Source organism: Cetorhinus maximus, chromosome 20 (genome assembly GCF_964194155.1).
Source record: "Cetorhinus maximus chromosome 20, sCetMax3.hap1.1, whole genome shotgun sequence".
Lineage (NCBI taxonomy): Eukaryota > Metazoa > Chordata > Chondrichthyes > Lamniformes > Cetorhinidae > Cetorhinus > Cetorhinus maximus.
This window is the reverse complement of record NC_135898.1, coordinates 32,936,813-32,949,863: the sequence shown is the minus strand read 5'-3', so window position 1 is coordinate 32,949,863 and position 13,051 is coordinate 32,936,813. Positions and strand designations below refer to the sequence as shown.

Here is a 13,051-nt window from a genome sequence, read left to right as displayed (position 1 = left end):
AATACAGCAGACACTGGAAAGCTGAAATAAAACAGAGAATGTTGGAAAAGCTCAGCAGGTCTGGCAGCATGGGTGGAGAGAGAAAAAGAGTTAGCTTTTTGAGTCCGCATGGCTCTCCTTCAGAGCTCATAAGAAGAGCCAAATAGGATTGAAATGTTAACTCTGTTTTTCTCTCAACAGATACTGCCAGACCTGCTGAGTTTTCCCTACATAAAGGTAAGCTCTTTGTTCTTTGCAAATTCTTCAGGCTACCACATGAAGGAAAGGCAAGAGCCTGGGAAGTGGCCTCAATGAGGATGTGTAACCTGACAAGAATCAGTCCGCTCAGGAGAGGAGAGGAGAAAGCTGGAAGAGATGAATTGTAATAACCTATGAACGATACAATGGTCCCAATTGATTCCCTTGTGCATTTCTCAGCTTCTGCATGACTTCTCCTGATAATGTTCACATATAGTACATTTTAAATGTTAAGCATCTCATACCTGAGGACACATGGTCTCGATGTGGTGAGCTGCCAGTTGAATAAGTTTGGTTCCTTCCTGATTGGTTGACATTGAGCAAGCAAGATTGGCCACCTGCAAAGTCAGACAGAAGGATAAAATATCTATCCAATCCAACAAAGTATCTGTTGAAATAAAATAAATGTTCCTGCATATTGAACTACATATTCTAAGAGCAATTAGAAATCTATTCAAACTAGTGATAACCTGATTGCTAAAAGCACCAGCTGCACGTTATTCATCCAATCGTTTATAATATCCTTAACTTACCCAAACCTCATGTGACATAAGATACCATTTATCCTGAAGCCTCAGGGTGAATGGGCTATTTTCTGTCAGGCCTGACTAAACTAATAAAGCATGATACAAGCTCTCCCCTTCTATCTTGAAGTAGCCGTGGAGAGAGTGGAATTTTCACTCTGGATTAGAAAGAGAATTCTACCCTCCCCAGTGTTCCTGATGGCAATTTTTTCCACACTCCACCAACTGAGATCAAACCGTCCTGACAGATGAATCATCTCTTCCATGATACCACTGGAGGAATGGCCAAGCTTTCAAGGTTCAGGAGCTTGAGGACAAAACTGTGCGCCAACACAGACCCGGTTTAAATTATAATGTAACACTACACTTACAGATCGACTTAGTGTCAATATAGTATACCATGCAAGAAACTGAAGTCAAGCTGTCATTGTACATTGTCTAGAAATCTGGATCCCACCCTCATTCTCTCTCTTATCACATCCCTTCTTCCTGTCACTTTCACATTCACTCCGACACTTCATGTGTTTATATTCCTAAACACTTCATAACTCCAGGATATCAATGTATAGTGGCTATCCTGAAGGCCTCGACAGATAATCATGGTGGTTTGAGAACTTGAATTCAGTTGAAACAAAATGCTGGATCAGTAAAAGTGACCATGAAGGAGTTTGATTGTTGTAAAATTACAACAGATTGACTGAAACTTTAGCGAAGGGAACCTGCTGTCTTTACCTATAGTCTGCCCTATATGTGACTCAGTCCTGCACCAATGTGGTTTACTGTTAACTGCATCCTGAAATGGCCTAGCAAACCACTCAGTTGCATCAAAACTACGACAAGGAAATGAGTGATGGGCAGTAAATGTCAGCCTTGACATCAATGCACACATCTGGAGAATGAATTTTTAAAAGTACCCAACATCCCAAATGCTGCAGGCATCACTCATTGTTTAATTCATTCTCAGCATGTGGGCTTCATTAGCAAGGCCGGCATTCATTGCCTCTTTCTGTTTCGAAAATGGGATAAAAAGGGTGATAAAACAATCCACAACAATCTATTCTACTTTAATTAATTGGAGTAATTCTCATATACCTTTCCTGATCTTTCAGGTTCAAACACATTGAGCTAAAATTTGGCCAACCCTATTTTAATGCACATTGGGTTACAATTTGTGACCTGCCTGCGCCTGTTCAGATCCAGATGGGCAACAGGCAAACTTTGTGTACCCACCTCACCTGAATGATTATGGCATTGGCTCAGTTGGCACTCGCACTACCGTCTGCTCCAGAATGCTGCCTATGCTCTCTGCACACAGCAGGAGGGCCAGGCAGCATTGTCTGTAAACTCATGGCTCAGTTAGTCTGCTCTTCTTAAAGACAGGTTGTATCTTAAAGAGAAGTTTACAAAAATATTGCCCCAACATCAATTATTGGAAAGTGAACATTAAAACAGATGGATACAGTGCTGGAGGCATTAGTGTTTCAGGTGGGCAGCAGCAGAGATGCTGTAGTTCCATAGGGAACCAGGAGACTCTCAAGGAGCACCCTCAGAAGGGATTGGGAGCAGGTGGCCAGGGAAGTCAATTTTCAGCAATTGACCCAAGGACCTGGTAGCAGTGCCACAAGAAGTCTAATGTGGGTGGTCAATGTCACTCAATGCAACTTCACGTGACATCTCATGCTCATTATATCACCAACCTCTCATGCTGCTCAATGCATCATATCCCCGTCACTAACTCAGCAGCACTCGCCGACATTCAGGACACACAGCTAACATTCAGATACTCCACCTCACCTTCACACACATACCAATGCTGCAAGACTCACCGTCCCCTCTCACTGCCACCATGTACCTCCAGCTATTCAGTTATGGCAGGCACATTACCCGGACACAGGACTACACCATCACTGACATTCTATACTCTCTCTTGCAGGACAAGGTGGCCTACAAAAGAAGGGAACAGAGCAGAACGGATGGTAGACAAGGACGCCTACAAATCCTGAGGAGCTGGTTCCCTGCATCATGGGCTGGCTGCAATGGGGCCCATGGCACCTAGCAACACATCTATACCATCAATATTTTCTGCAGAGATGGTAGATGGATTGGTTATAATCTTCCAAAATTCCTTAGATTCTGGAAGGGTCTCAGTACATTAGAAAACAACTAACGTAACACCTTTATTTATTCAAGAAAGGAGGGAGACAAAAAGCAGGAAACTACAGGCCAGTTAGCCTAACATCTGTCAGAGGGAAATTGCTAGAATCCATTATTAAGGGGGTTATAGGAAATCATAATTTGATCAGGCAGACTGTGATAGTTTAGTGAAAGGAAAATCATGTTTAACTAATTTATTAGAGTTCTTTGAGGAAGTAACAGGCAGGGTGGATAAAGGGGAACCTGTAGATGTGGTGTACTTGAATTTCCAAATGACATTTGATAAGGTGCCACATCAAAGGTTGCTACATAAGAGCAGATGGTGTAGTGGGTAATATATAGCGTGGGTAAAGGATTAGTTCGCTAACAGGAAGCAGAGAGTATGGATAAATGGGCCTTTTTCGGGGTGACAAATTGCAACTAGTGGGGTGCCACAGGGACCAGTGTTGCGGCCACAACTATTTACAATCTACATCAATGATTTGGATGAAGAGACCAAATATATGGTAGCTAAGTTCACCAATAATACCAAGATAGGTAGGAAAGTAAGTTGTCAAGAGGAGGTAGAGAATCTGCAAAGGGATATAGACAAGTTAAAAGAGTGAGGGAAAATTTGGCATATGGAGTTTAATGTGTGAAAATATGAACTTGTCCAGTTTGGCAGGAAGAATAGAAAGCAGTATATTGGTGAAATGGAGAGATTGCAGAACTCGGTGGTACAGAGGGATCTGGGTGCCCTGGTACATGAATCACAAAAAGTTAGTATGCAGGTACAGCAAGAGATTAGGAAGGCTAATGGAATGTTGTTGTTTATTACCAGGGGAATGGAATATAAAAGTAGGGAAGTTTTACTACAGCTGTACAGGACATTGGTGGGCCCACATCTGGAATATGGTGTACAGTTTTGGTCTCCTTTGAAAAAAATATGCCTGGGAGGCAGAATGTTATGCCCCCTAGGTGTGCACGCGCGCAACCTGATTGGGTGTAAAATTGTGCGAGATGACATCAGGCAAGCATCCCGACATCATTGTGCACTCGTGCGATACTTTGCTCGACAGGTATGCTCAGAAGTTGGAAGCACGCTCGCTGACAATTAAGAGGGCAATTAAGCCTGTTAACGGTGCAATTGTCTCCGATTTTTTGTGGCCTGTCCAACCTTATGGTTGGCGGACGGGCGAATCAGCCAGGCGGCCTTTACATTTTTCATCAAACCTCATCCAAGGGCAGAATGAAATCTCCATTAGGAAATAAAATACAAATAAATATCTGTGGACAGCATTTTTATGATGTATATTTTCAGGTGCTTGATTGTGATGCATGGACATTTTTTTTGCAGCTTTTTAAACCTTTATTTCATCATTTCCAGCTCTGCAGCTACCTGAGGCAGCTCTCTGCCTTCAGGGAGCTCTCTCACAGCACTCACCTGCGCCCACGGTGACATTGCCGCCCGTCCTCTTCCCGCCCCCGCCCCGGCAGCGCGGAGCTTTTCAGCGCACGTTTCACACTGGCTGGCCGTTAAAATCGCGGCTGGGGGCCCATCGCAGTCAGCTGTCTGTTTCCTGGCCACTCCCAGGCCATCGAAGGTAAATCCAGGCCATAACTGCATCAGAAAGGGTTCACGCGACTCATTCCTGGGCTGTAGGACATATCCTATGAAGAAAGGTTGAAAAGGTGGGGCCTATACTCATTGGAGTTTTGAAGAATGCGAGGTGATCTTATTGAAACATATAAGATCCTGAGGAGACTTGATAGGATAGATATTGGGAGGATATTTCCACTTGTGGGGTAGACTAGAACTCGGGGACACCGTTTAAGAATAAGAAGTCTCCCTTTTAAGACTGAGCTGAGGAGAATTTTTTTTCTCTCAGGGATTTTATTAGTCTGTGGAATTCTCTACCCAAGAGAGCAGGGGAGGCTGGGTGACTGAATTTATTCAGGACAGAGTTAGACAGATTTTTGATAGACAATGGGGTCAAGGTTTATGGAGGGCAGACAGCAAAGTGGAAATGAGATCACAACCAGATCAGCCATGATTTATTGAATGACGGTGTAGGCTCGAAGGGCCGAATGGCCTAATCCTGCTCCGGTGTTCCCAATACTGAGAACATTGAGGATGATGGCATTGTTCTGCCTTATGCCTCTTAACTCCCAGCTCACCCTTATCCTGTTTATCTGCCATGAGGGGCAACCTGCTTTCCACCAACTCTACTTCCCTTATACCAACCTTCCTCTTCTGAGTTCCTGCTTTCAGACACCCAAGAGCTGCTGTCTGCCCAGTTACAGAACACCCAGCTGGAGAAGAGAGGGCAACAAACACAGCTCTGACACAAAGGCCCAGTCAATGGATCTGACATTTGCTGACTCAGATACTAACAATGGGCATAGCTTAGAGCCAAATATAAAGTTGGGATCATCACATGGTGAGTCAGTGGGCATGGGTGAGCTGCAGCCAGGAATGGGGTAAAAGAAGTTTTACTTGCCAGCTCATCAGGGGCAGAGGGAGGTCACAGGCAGGTTCTGCTGTGGGGTCTCAGATGGGAACCTCAATGGGGCAGTGTAGAGTGCTGAATAGGCCTACACACTGAGATGCTGGGTTCAATGACAGCCACCTGTCATTGTCAAAGAGCATGGAGGATTCCAGTTCTACCTTGGCAGAAGGCACAGTGCAGAACGTGCCCTCTCCGCAATGTACCCACTTAAACCTGATAACCATTCCATGGGGATGGCAATAAGTTGTCAATCCTCCAGGATTGGCCTGGAGTCTCCAAGAATTAAAGATCAATCTCCAGGACACTGCTGTGTGCAACCCTGGAGAAAAATCATCCAAACATGAAAAGTTTTTTTTTTGTCATGTTATTTGAGCTTTTCTCTTTACTGGATATAAAAATATCGAAAATGGGGGGAAAAAAGGCTGTTTGGCTGACGGTTAAGCATCATCCAAGTGAGTAATGAATCTTTTTGTTTTCCAATTGGCGTATGAAGGCAGTACATCACAAGATGGGTGTGTTTTGTTACGGACAGGAGGGGGGTTAATTTAAACAGCCCCCACCTCTCCTCTCACCACCCATCCATAAACAGAAAGGTGTTATCATTTGATTTCCCCCTTTATAAGTGGTGGCATGTTTCCCAACCCCTCAGTTTTGGTGTGATCAATTTTCTATTAATAACCCCACAGCAAACTTGAGATAGGGTGAACTCAAAGGGTCCACACACGCAAAACATGGAGGGACAGTCATAACATTGCCTCTTTTACATTCATACAGTAAAAGAAGGATAGAGATAAGAAAGATTTACAGTGCAGAGACCACAGAGAAAAAAAATATTGTTTCTCAAGGGTTCCAGAGTTCAGAATCAAAGTCTAGTGAGGTATTCCTTCATGGAGGTCAGCAGGTTGAAAACCAATGCTGTATAATTCGCTTTTCCAGTGGAGTTGACTTCTCACAATGAGGTAGGCATGCAGAGCTGAATCAAGCTTTTAGGCAATGGTATAGAATTTCTAGCAGAAGCAGTGTAAATAGGGCCAGGTGTCTAACCTGGGCCAGAGCTCCTTGTCTGTGAGGCTGCTGGTCAGATGATAAAAAAGCAGACTGAGACTTTGCAGTTCAGCAAGACAGTATTACTGGTTCAACAAGCCAGAGGCCCATGTCACATGACTCCCACTTCATCACACTGCCTTTGACAAAGGAGACATATCCCTCATCTAGGTCCCCAATTCTATTAGATGCCTCAGCCATTAAAATTGGGTAGTTTATGCGGTCCTTTGTCTTAGCAGACTTCTGTTGGCCAGCTTGGGTTATGAAATCCAGATGGCCTTTGTACAGCCCTCTTTGAATTTAGTTTCTGCAGTCCACAGGGGGGTCATTAGTGGCTCTTCAGGGATAATGATATGCGAGTTTCCTTGATACTGCCAGGAAGCTCCTTCTGTTTGGTGTCACAGTCACAAGGCGGAATTATCCTAGATTTGCACAAAGTACAGTAGCAGGCGGGAAAAAGGACATCTCTGATTCGCCTGCCCAGCCATTACCTTAGTCCTTCAATAATCTGGGGCCATTTTAAAAGGTGCCCCTGAACTGAACTAGCACTCGCTAATGGATCGGAAGCTGCTGCAAAGATATTGCTGCCAAAGGGAGCAAACATGCTGCTCCCAAATTTAGCAACGCCTCCCTCAGGTGCCTACTGGACTCAGTGCAGGCCCGCTGTGAAGTCCTCTACCCCTGCTCTGGGCGACGGTCAGCAAGCAAGGTGACAAATCCAGCATGGGAGATGGTGGCAGTGGTGGTCAGCGCCAATGCCCTGCAAAAGAGGACAGCCACCCAGTGCCAAAAGAGGATAATGATCTCCATTCCACCAGGGTAAGTCATTCTTCTCATTACTCTCAACTCTCACACTTATCACCCATCCACAGGGATCTCATTCACTGCCAGTTCAAGGGACATCACCAATCACTCTCTCAGACACACCTTCATCTGCCCTGTGGATTGTGTCCTCATCCCATCCATGGCACCACTCACCACCCACATATTCTGGGCATCCTTCTCATCTGGCCAGGCAGGTGTCCTGCTCACACATTCTCCATCTGTATTCATGCAGGACAAGCTGGTACACAACAAAAGGGAGAGGTCACAGACTGGTGGAGGAATGCCCGACATCAAGGTCCTTACAGACTTTGAAAATAGAACCAGCTGGCCGGTGAGGATCTGGACCATTCCTGTGCTGACGGTGAGGTCGACGCTGCTCTACCAAGTGAGGATCCAGCAGTGCAACATCCATCAGACCACCATGCTGTGAGTGAGTTCCCTCCCTGCCATGCATTAATTATCTCTCCTTGCTTTCGCAGGCACATCTGGGTAGAGTCCGAGAGGGTCCATAACCCAGGTCCTCAACTCAAGCCCCGAAGACACCTCAGAAGAAGAATCTGATGACTCCCTAATTGAAGTCCTATTACAGCGCTCACCCACACCCTCCACCAGCGCAGAGACACACATCTCGGTGGGATCTAGCTCTAGAGTAGCCTCGGGGTCACAATCTGGTGAGCATATCGTGCTTTCTGATCTGCAGCAGGCGGCGGCAGGGACTTCCCAGATCCCCGGCACCCGGAGGACTGCTGGAGGCCAGAAATTTGCTGAGCCTGAGTCAGATGATGAGTCTCGGGACTTGGTCATGTCACAGTTGCTGGAGCTGCAAAGGCAAGCTCGGGAACATCAGGAAGGGATGTCCGCTGCACTCTTCAGATTGCAAGGCACGATGGAGGAGTCCATCTGCCTTCAGTCTGAGATGATAGCACCGGCATGCCAATGCACTAACATTGGTAGGATGGCATCTGCCTTGGGGACCTTGGTCCAGGACATCACTCCTGCACAGCTGCGTGGGCTCAACTCCATCGCTGACATCATAGTTGGCTGCCAACAGTGTCAACACGAGAGGAGTGCAGGCCAGCTCGATCTCACTCCAGCTTCCCATTCTCCTCAAGGAGTCAGCCATGAACCCTCGGGCACCCATAGAGAGGAGGGTCAGCAGGTGCACACCCTGGGGCCATCTCAACGGTGCTTGTTATTGTTGCCAGAATGTTGTGGGCTGGCATAATTGAGTTCCATCATTCTCTCTGTGTGCTCTCAGCACTTCTGAGGTGGGGCTGGCCCCTATCTCTTCAGCATCCATGACCGGTGATGCTGTTCTCCTTAAAGGGTCAGGTGCTGAAGACTGACAAGGGATCAGGTGCATTTAAAAGTTCATAGCTGCATCTCCATGATATGACCCTGATCACAGAGCACAAGCGAGCTGCCCTCAGCCAGACAGGAGTCAGACATTCACAGAGGCAATTTGAAGATCTATGGAATGTCCTCATTGCATGTCATCATCACCCTCCTGGAATCGAACGACTATTAGGGCCTCCACTTCATCTCCATGACATAAGCCTGAGCACTAAGGGTATGTGTGCTGTGAATCAAACATTCACAGATGCACAGGTAAGGATGTCAGGACCGTCCTCACTGCACCTCGTCATTATCCTCCATGAATCTTGTGGCTATGAGGGCCTCCCAAGCACGCCTGCCTCGTCTGGCCAGCGCAATGGCCTCATTGCTGGCATCCCTGCCTTCAAGGACCTCATCATTTTCATCCCCTCCAATGTCCTCCTCATCGGAGGGTATGTGCAGCTCTTCCATCTCCTCCTCAGCCAGTTCCTGCCCCCGTTTGCAGTGCCAGGTTCTGGAATGTGCAGCGAGAGATGATGATGCACGATATCCTTAGTGGGCTGTATTGCAGTGCTCCACCAGACCTGTCAGGGCACCGGAACCTCATCTTCAAAATACCTATCGTTTGCTCCACCAAAGTCTGGGTCGCGGCATCAGCATCATTATAATGTCGCTCTGCTGCAGTCTGAGGCCGCCACACGGGTGTCATCAGCCACTGTTATGGCACTCGAGACAACTGCCACAATTATTTTTGCAATTTGTATGTTTCAAGATATGGGCTTTGAGTTCAGTAGTAATAAGAGTCTATAGGTTTTTACAAAACTAAATTAAACATATATTAGCAAGAGAAATGATTTTAAGCAAATACATATGTCTACAAATTACTACTATAATAACTTCTAAATCCCCTAATTAATCTGACTCCCAGTCACACTTTCATTAAGGCAATAGTAAGACACGTAGATTTTAAAAGACCCAGGTAAAGAAACATGATACCCTGAACAATCCAATTTAAAGTGAGATTTCTGAACTTCAGTTTGTTGTAGACAACAGCTTGAGGCGTAGATGCTGAAGGCTTTTCACACTTGTTAGATCTTAAAATGCCTGCCTTTATACACAGCCTTCTCTCCTTTATACCTATTTTCCCCTTTGCATGCAAATTCCCATCGTTTCACTATGTCTTTGGACTTTACCTCCCTGATCATAAAAAAAATTATGAGTACCAATTTTACCTGTAATCTTTGGGAAAAATAAACACACTGTTCCTGAACTTCACCTGGCTAGGTGACACATTTCACCCCCTCCCTTGAAAACAATCTAGTCTGGTTTATTTAAAAATGCAAATGTTCTTTCACACCTCACATTCCAAACTTCCCCCATGTTCACTGACTTAACATTTCAAACCTAGCTCATCTTCTAATACATCAAAGCCTTCAGCCTAGCTGCTTTTAATCCAATTAAGTCACACACACACATACACACACATATATAGACACAGATACCACTATTTTACAATAAATTCCAATAACATTATTATATCTTCCTGACAGCCACATTCTCTGTGGGTAGCTCTTGTCCCCGAGGAGCCAACACTGCAGCCTCTCTGGACCCTGGAAGATGTCAGGGATATGAGACCTGCTAAGGATGTAGGAGTCGTGGATGCTCCCTGGGAAGTGTGCGCAAATCTGTAGGGTGCGTTTGTGGTGTTCACACACCAGCTGAACATTCAGCAAGTGGAAACCCTTTGATGTATTAGAAGATGAGCTAGGTTTGAAATGTTAAGTAGGTGAACATGGGGGAAGTTTAGAATGTGAGGTGTAAAAGAACATTTGCATTTTTAAATAAACCAGACTAGATTGTTTTCAAGGGAGGGGGTGGAATGTGTCACTTAGCCAGGTTAACGTAGTTGACTGCTTGTTGCCATGGAGATCTAAGTGCCATGTGAGTGCAGTCAATGTAGCCTGCACCTGCGGAAAACCTGAGATGTGCACAAATCCCAGCGCTCCCGCTTCCTGGCTTTACTGATCTTGGGCAAAATGCACAAAGTCCTGTGCCTTCGGAAAGATGGCATCCGTGACCTCCTGGATACACTTGTGGTGGAGGCTAGTGAGATCACACACAGGTCACCTGTGGAGCCCTGGAAGGAGCCACTAGTGTAAAAATTGAGTGCCAAGGTCAATTTTACTGCCACTGGCAGTGGATGCTCTCCATGTGCCCGTGGTGCCAAATCCTGCAGCAGGTGGCATATGTGACCGACCAGTTCCCTAGGCATGCGCAGTCTTCGCAACAGTACTTCTTAGTCATCTGCAGGAATGGCAAGGGCCATCTATAGACCCTGGGTCTAGCGAGGCACCTACAAATTATGGCTCTCTGTGGACCTTTAGCTGCGTGCGCAGCAGACCCTGCTGCCTATTCATCTTGAGGGAGGTGCACCTCCTCCCTTTTCCCAGCCAGGTTCCTTCAGCGCTCTCTTCTTCTTCTCTGCTCCCTGTAAGCTATGAAGCATACTGCTAAATCACCAGGCTCCATGATGCTGATCTTCTCCTCATGCAGGATCAGAGAGACACATGGGTTAGCATATGTGTCCTAAGAACTTCTCTTGATTAAGTCTGAAGGCCCCTTCACGCATGCTGGAGAGCGCTGGCCACCACTTGGATGTTGCTTCATGACTGTCTGAACCCCCACCAACCTCCACCCTTCTCCATTTGGCTGTTTGGCAGCAGCTTTGCCCATTGGACTGCAGGCTGTACTCTCAGCTCAGGTGCAGGCATTCTCCTAAACCACACTGCAAGGCTGCACTGTTAGCTTGAACAATAATGGATACTGGTCCAAACCTTAATAAAGACATTGCAAGGGGCTGTTAGCGCCTCCACCAGTGACTGCTCCATGGTCACCTTTCGCAAGGGGATTGTACAACTTGCCCAGTCGTCCAATTGCTCTGCTGCCCCCTGAAACGCTCATTATTTTGCAGTCTGCGCCCGAGGGGTGAAAAGTTCTGGAGCATTTGGTGGAACTTTCATGCTTTTGCATTGCTTGAGTGGACAGAAAAGCTTCAGAGGCCCAACTACAAGCACATCAATGGAGCTGCTGCTGACCGGCCTCAGCTGCAGAAGAATGCTCACTTCTGGCAAGCTTTTCCAAGTGTGGCCTCCTCCCTCACCCCGTCCCCCCTTCCCACCCACCCCACATGTGCTGAGTATTTCCTTCAGTAGCCCACCAGCCCCCTCCTTTCCCCCACCCCCCAGGTCTGACTCGCACTGGAGACCGTGTTCCGGCACCGCACTGAAAGCCACCTGGGAAAAAAGGATTTGCTTGTGCCCCCTCCGAATGCACAGTGCCTCTTCCTTGATGTCCTACGGATGATGCTTGTGAGCGCTGCGCAAGTTCCCCTCCGAGTTCCCCTCGAAGTTCAGCTCGCCAGGCATACACCATAAGACCATAAGACATAGGAGCAGAAATTAGGCCATTCAGCCCATCGAGTCTGCTCCACCATTCAATCATGGCTGATAAGTTTCTCAACCCCATTCTCCCGCCTTCTCCCTGTAACCTTTGATCCCCTTACCAATCAAGAACCTATCTATCTCGGTCTTAAATACACTCAATGACCTGGCCTCCACAGCTTTCTGTGGCAATGAATTCCATGGATTCACCACTCTCTGGCTAAAGAAGTTTGTCCTCATCTCTGTTCTAAAAGGTCTTCCTTTTACTCTGAGGCTGTGTCCTCGGGTCCTAGTCTCTCCTACTAATGGAAACATCTTCTCCACGTCCACTCTATCCAGGCCTTTCAGTATTCTGTAAGTTTCAATCAGATCCCCCCTCATCCTTCTAAGCTCCATCGAGTATAGACCCAGAGTCCTCAAACATTCCTCATATGTTAAGTCTTTCATTCCTGGGATCATTCTCGTGAACCTCCTCTGGACCCTCTCCAGGACCAGCACATCCTTCCTGAGATACGGCGCCCAAAATTACTCACAATATTCTAAATGTGGTCTGACCAGAGCCTTATAAAGCCTCAGCAGCACATCCTTGCTTTTATATTCTAGTCCTCTTGAAATAAATGCCAACATTGCATTTGCCTTCCTAACTACCGCGTCAACCTGCAAGTTAACCTTAAGAGAATCCTGGACTAGGACTCCCAAGTCCCTCTGCGCTCCAGATTTCTGAATTCTCTCCCAATTTAGAAAATAGTCTATGCCTCTATTCTTCCTACCAAAGTGCATGACCTCACACTGCCCCACGTTGTATTCCATCTGCCACTTCTTTGCTCATTCTCCTAACCTGTCCAAATCCTTCTGCAGCCTCCCCGCCTCCTCAATACTACCTGTCCCTCCACCTATCTTTGTATCATCTGCAAACTTAGCCAGGATGCCCTCAGTTCCTTCATCTAGATCATTAATGTATAAAGTGAAAAGTTGTGGTCCCAACACTGACCCCTGCGGAACT

The 13,051-nt window shown here is 46.5% G+C and overlaps 1 protein-coding gene across 1 annotated transcript in view; it reads right to left on the bottom strand.

Annotated features, from left to right (window-relative positions):
* The window catches only part of LOC144695011 (catenin alpha-3-like), a 1,693,436-nt gene that overhangs the window by 556,317 nt on the left and 1,124,068 nt on the right, over positions 1 to 13,051 (bottom strand). Inside the window, exon 10 of the mRNA XM_078565866.1 lies at positions 483 to 575. Coding sequence (XP_078421992.1) covers positions 483 to 575 — 93 coding nt within the window. The remainder of the gene's footprint in view (positions 1 to 482; positions 576 to 13,051) is intronic.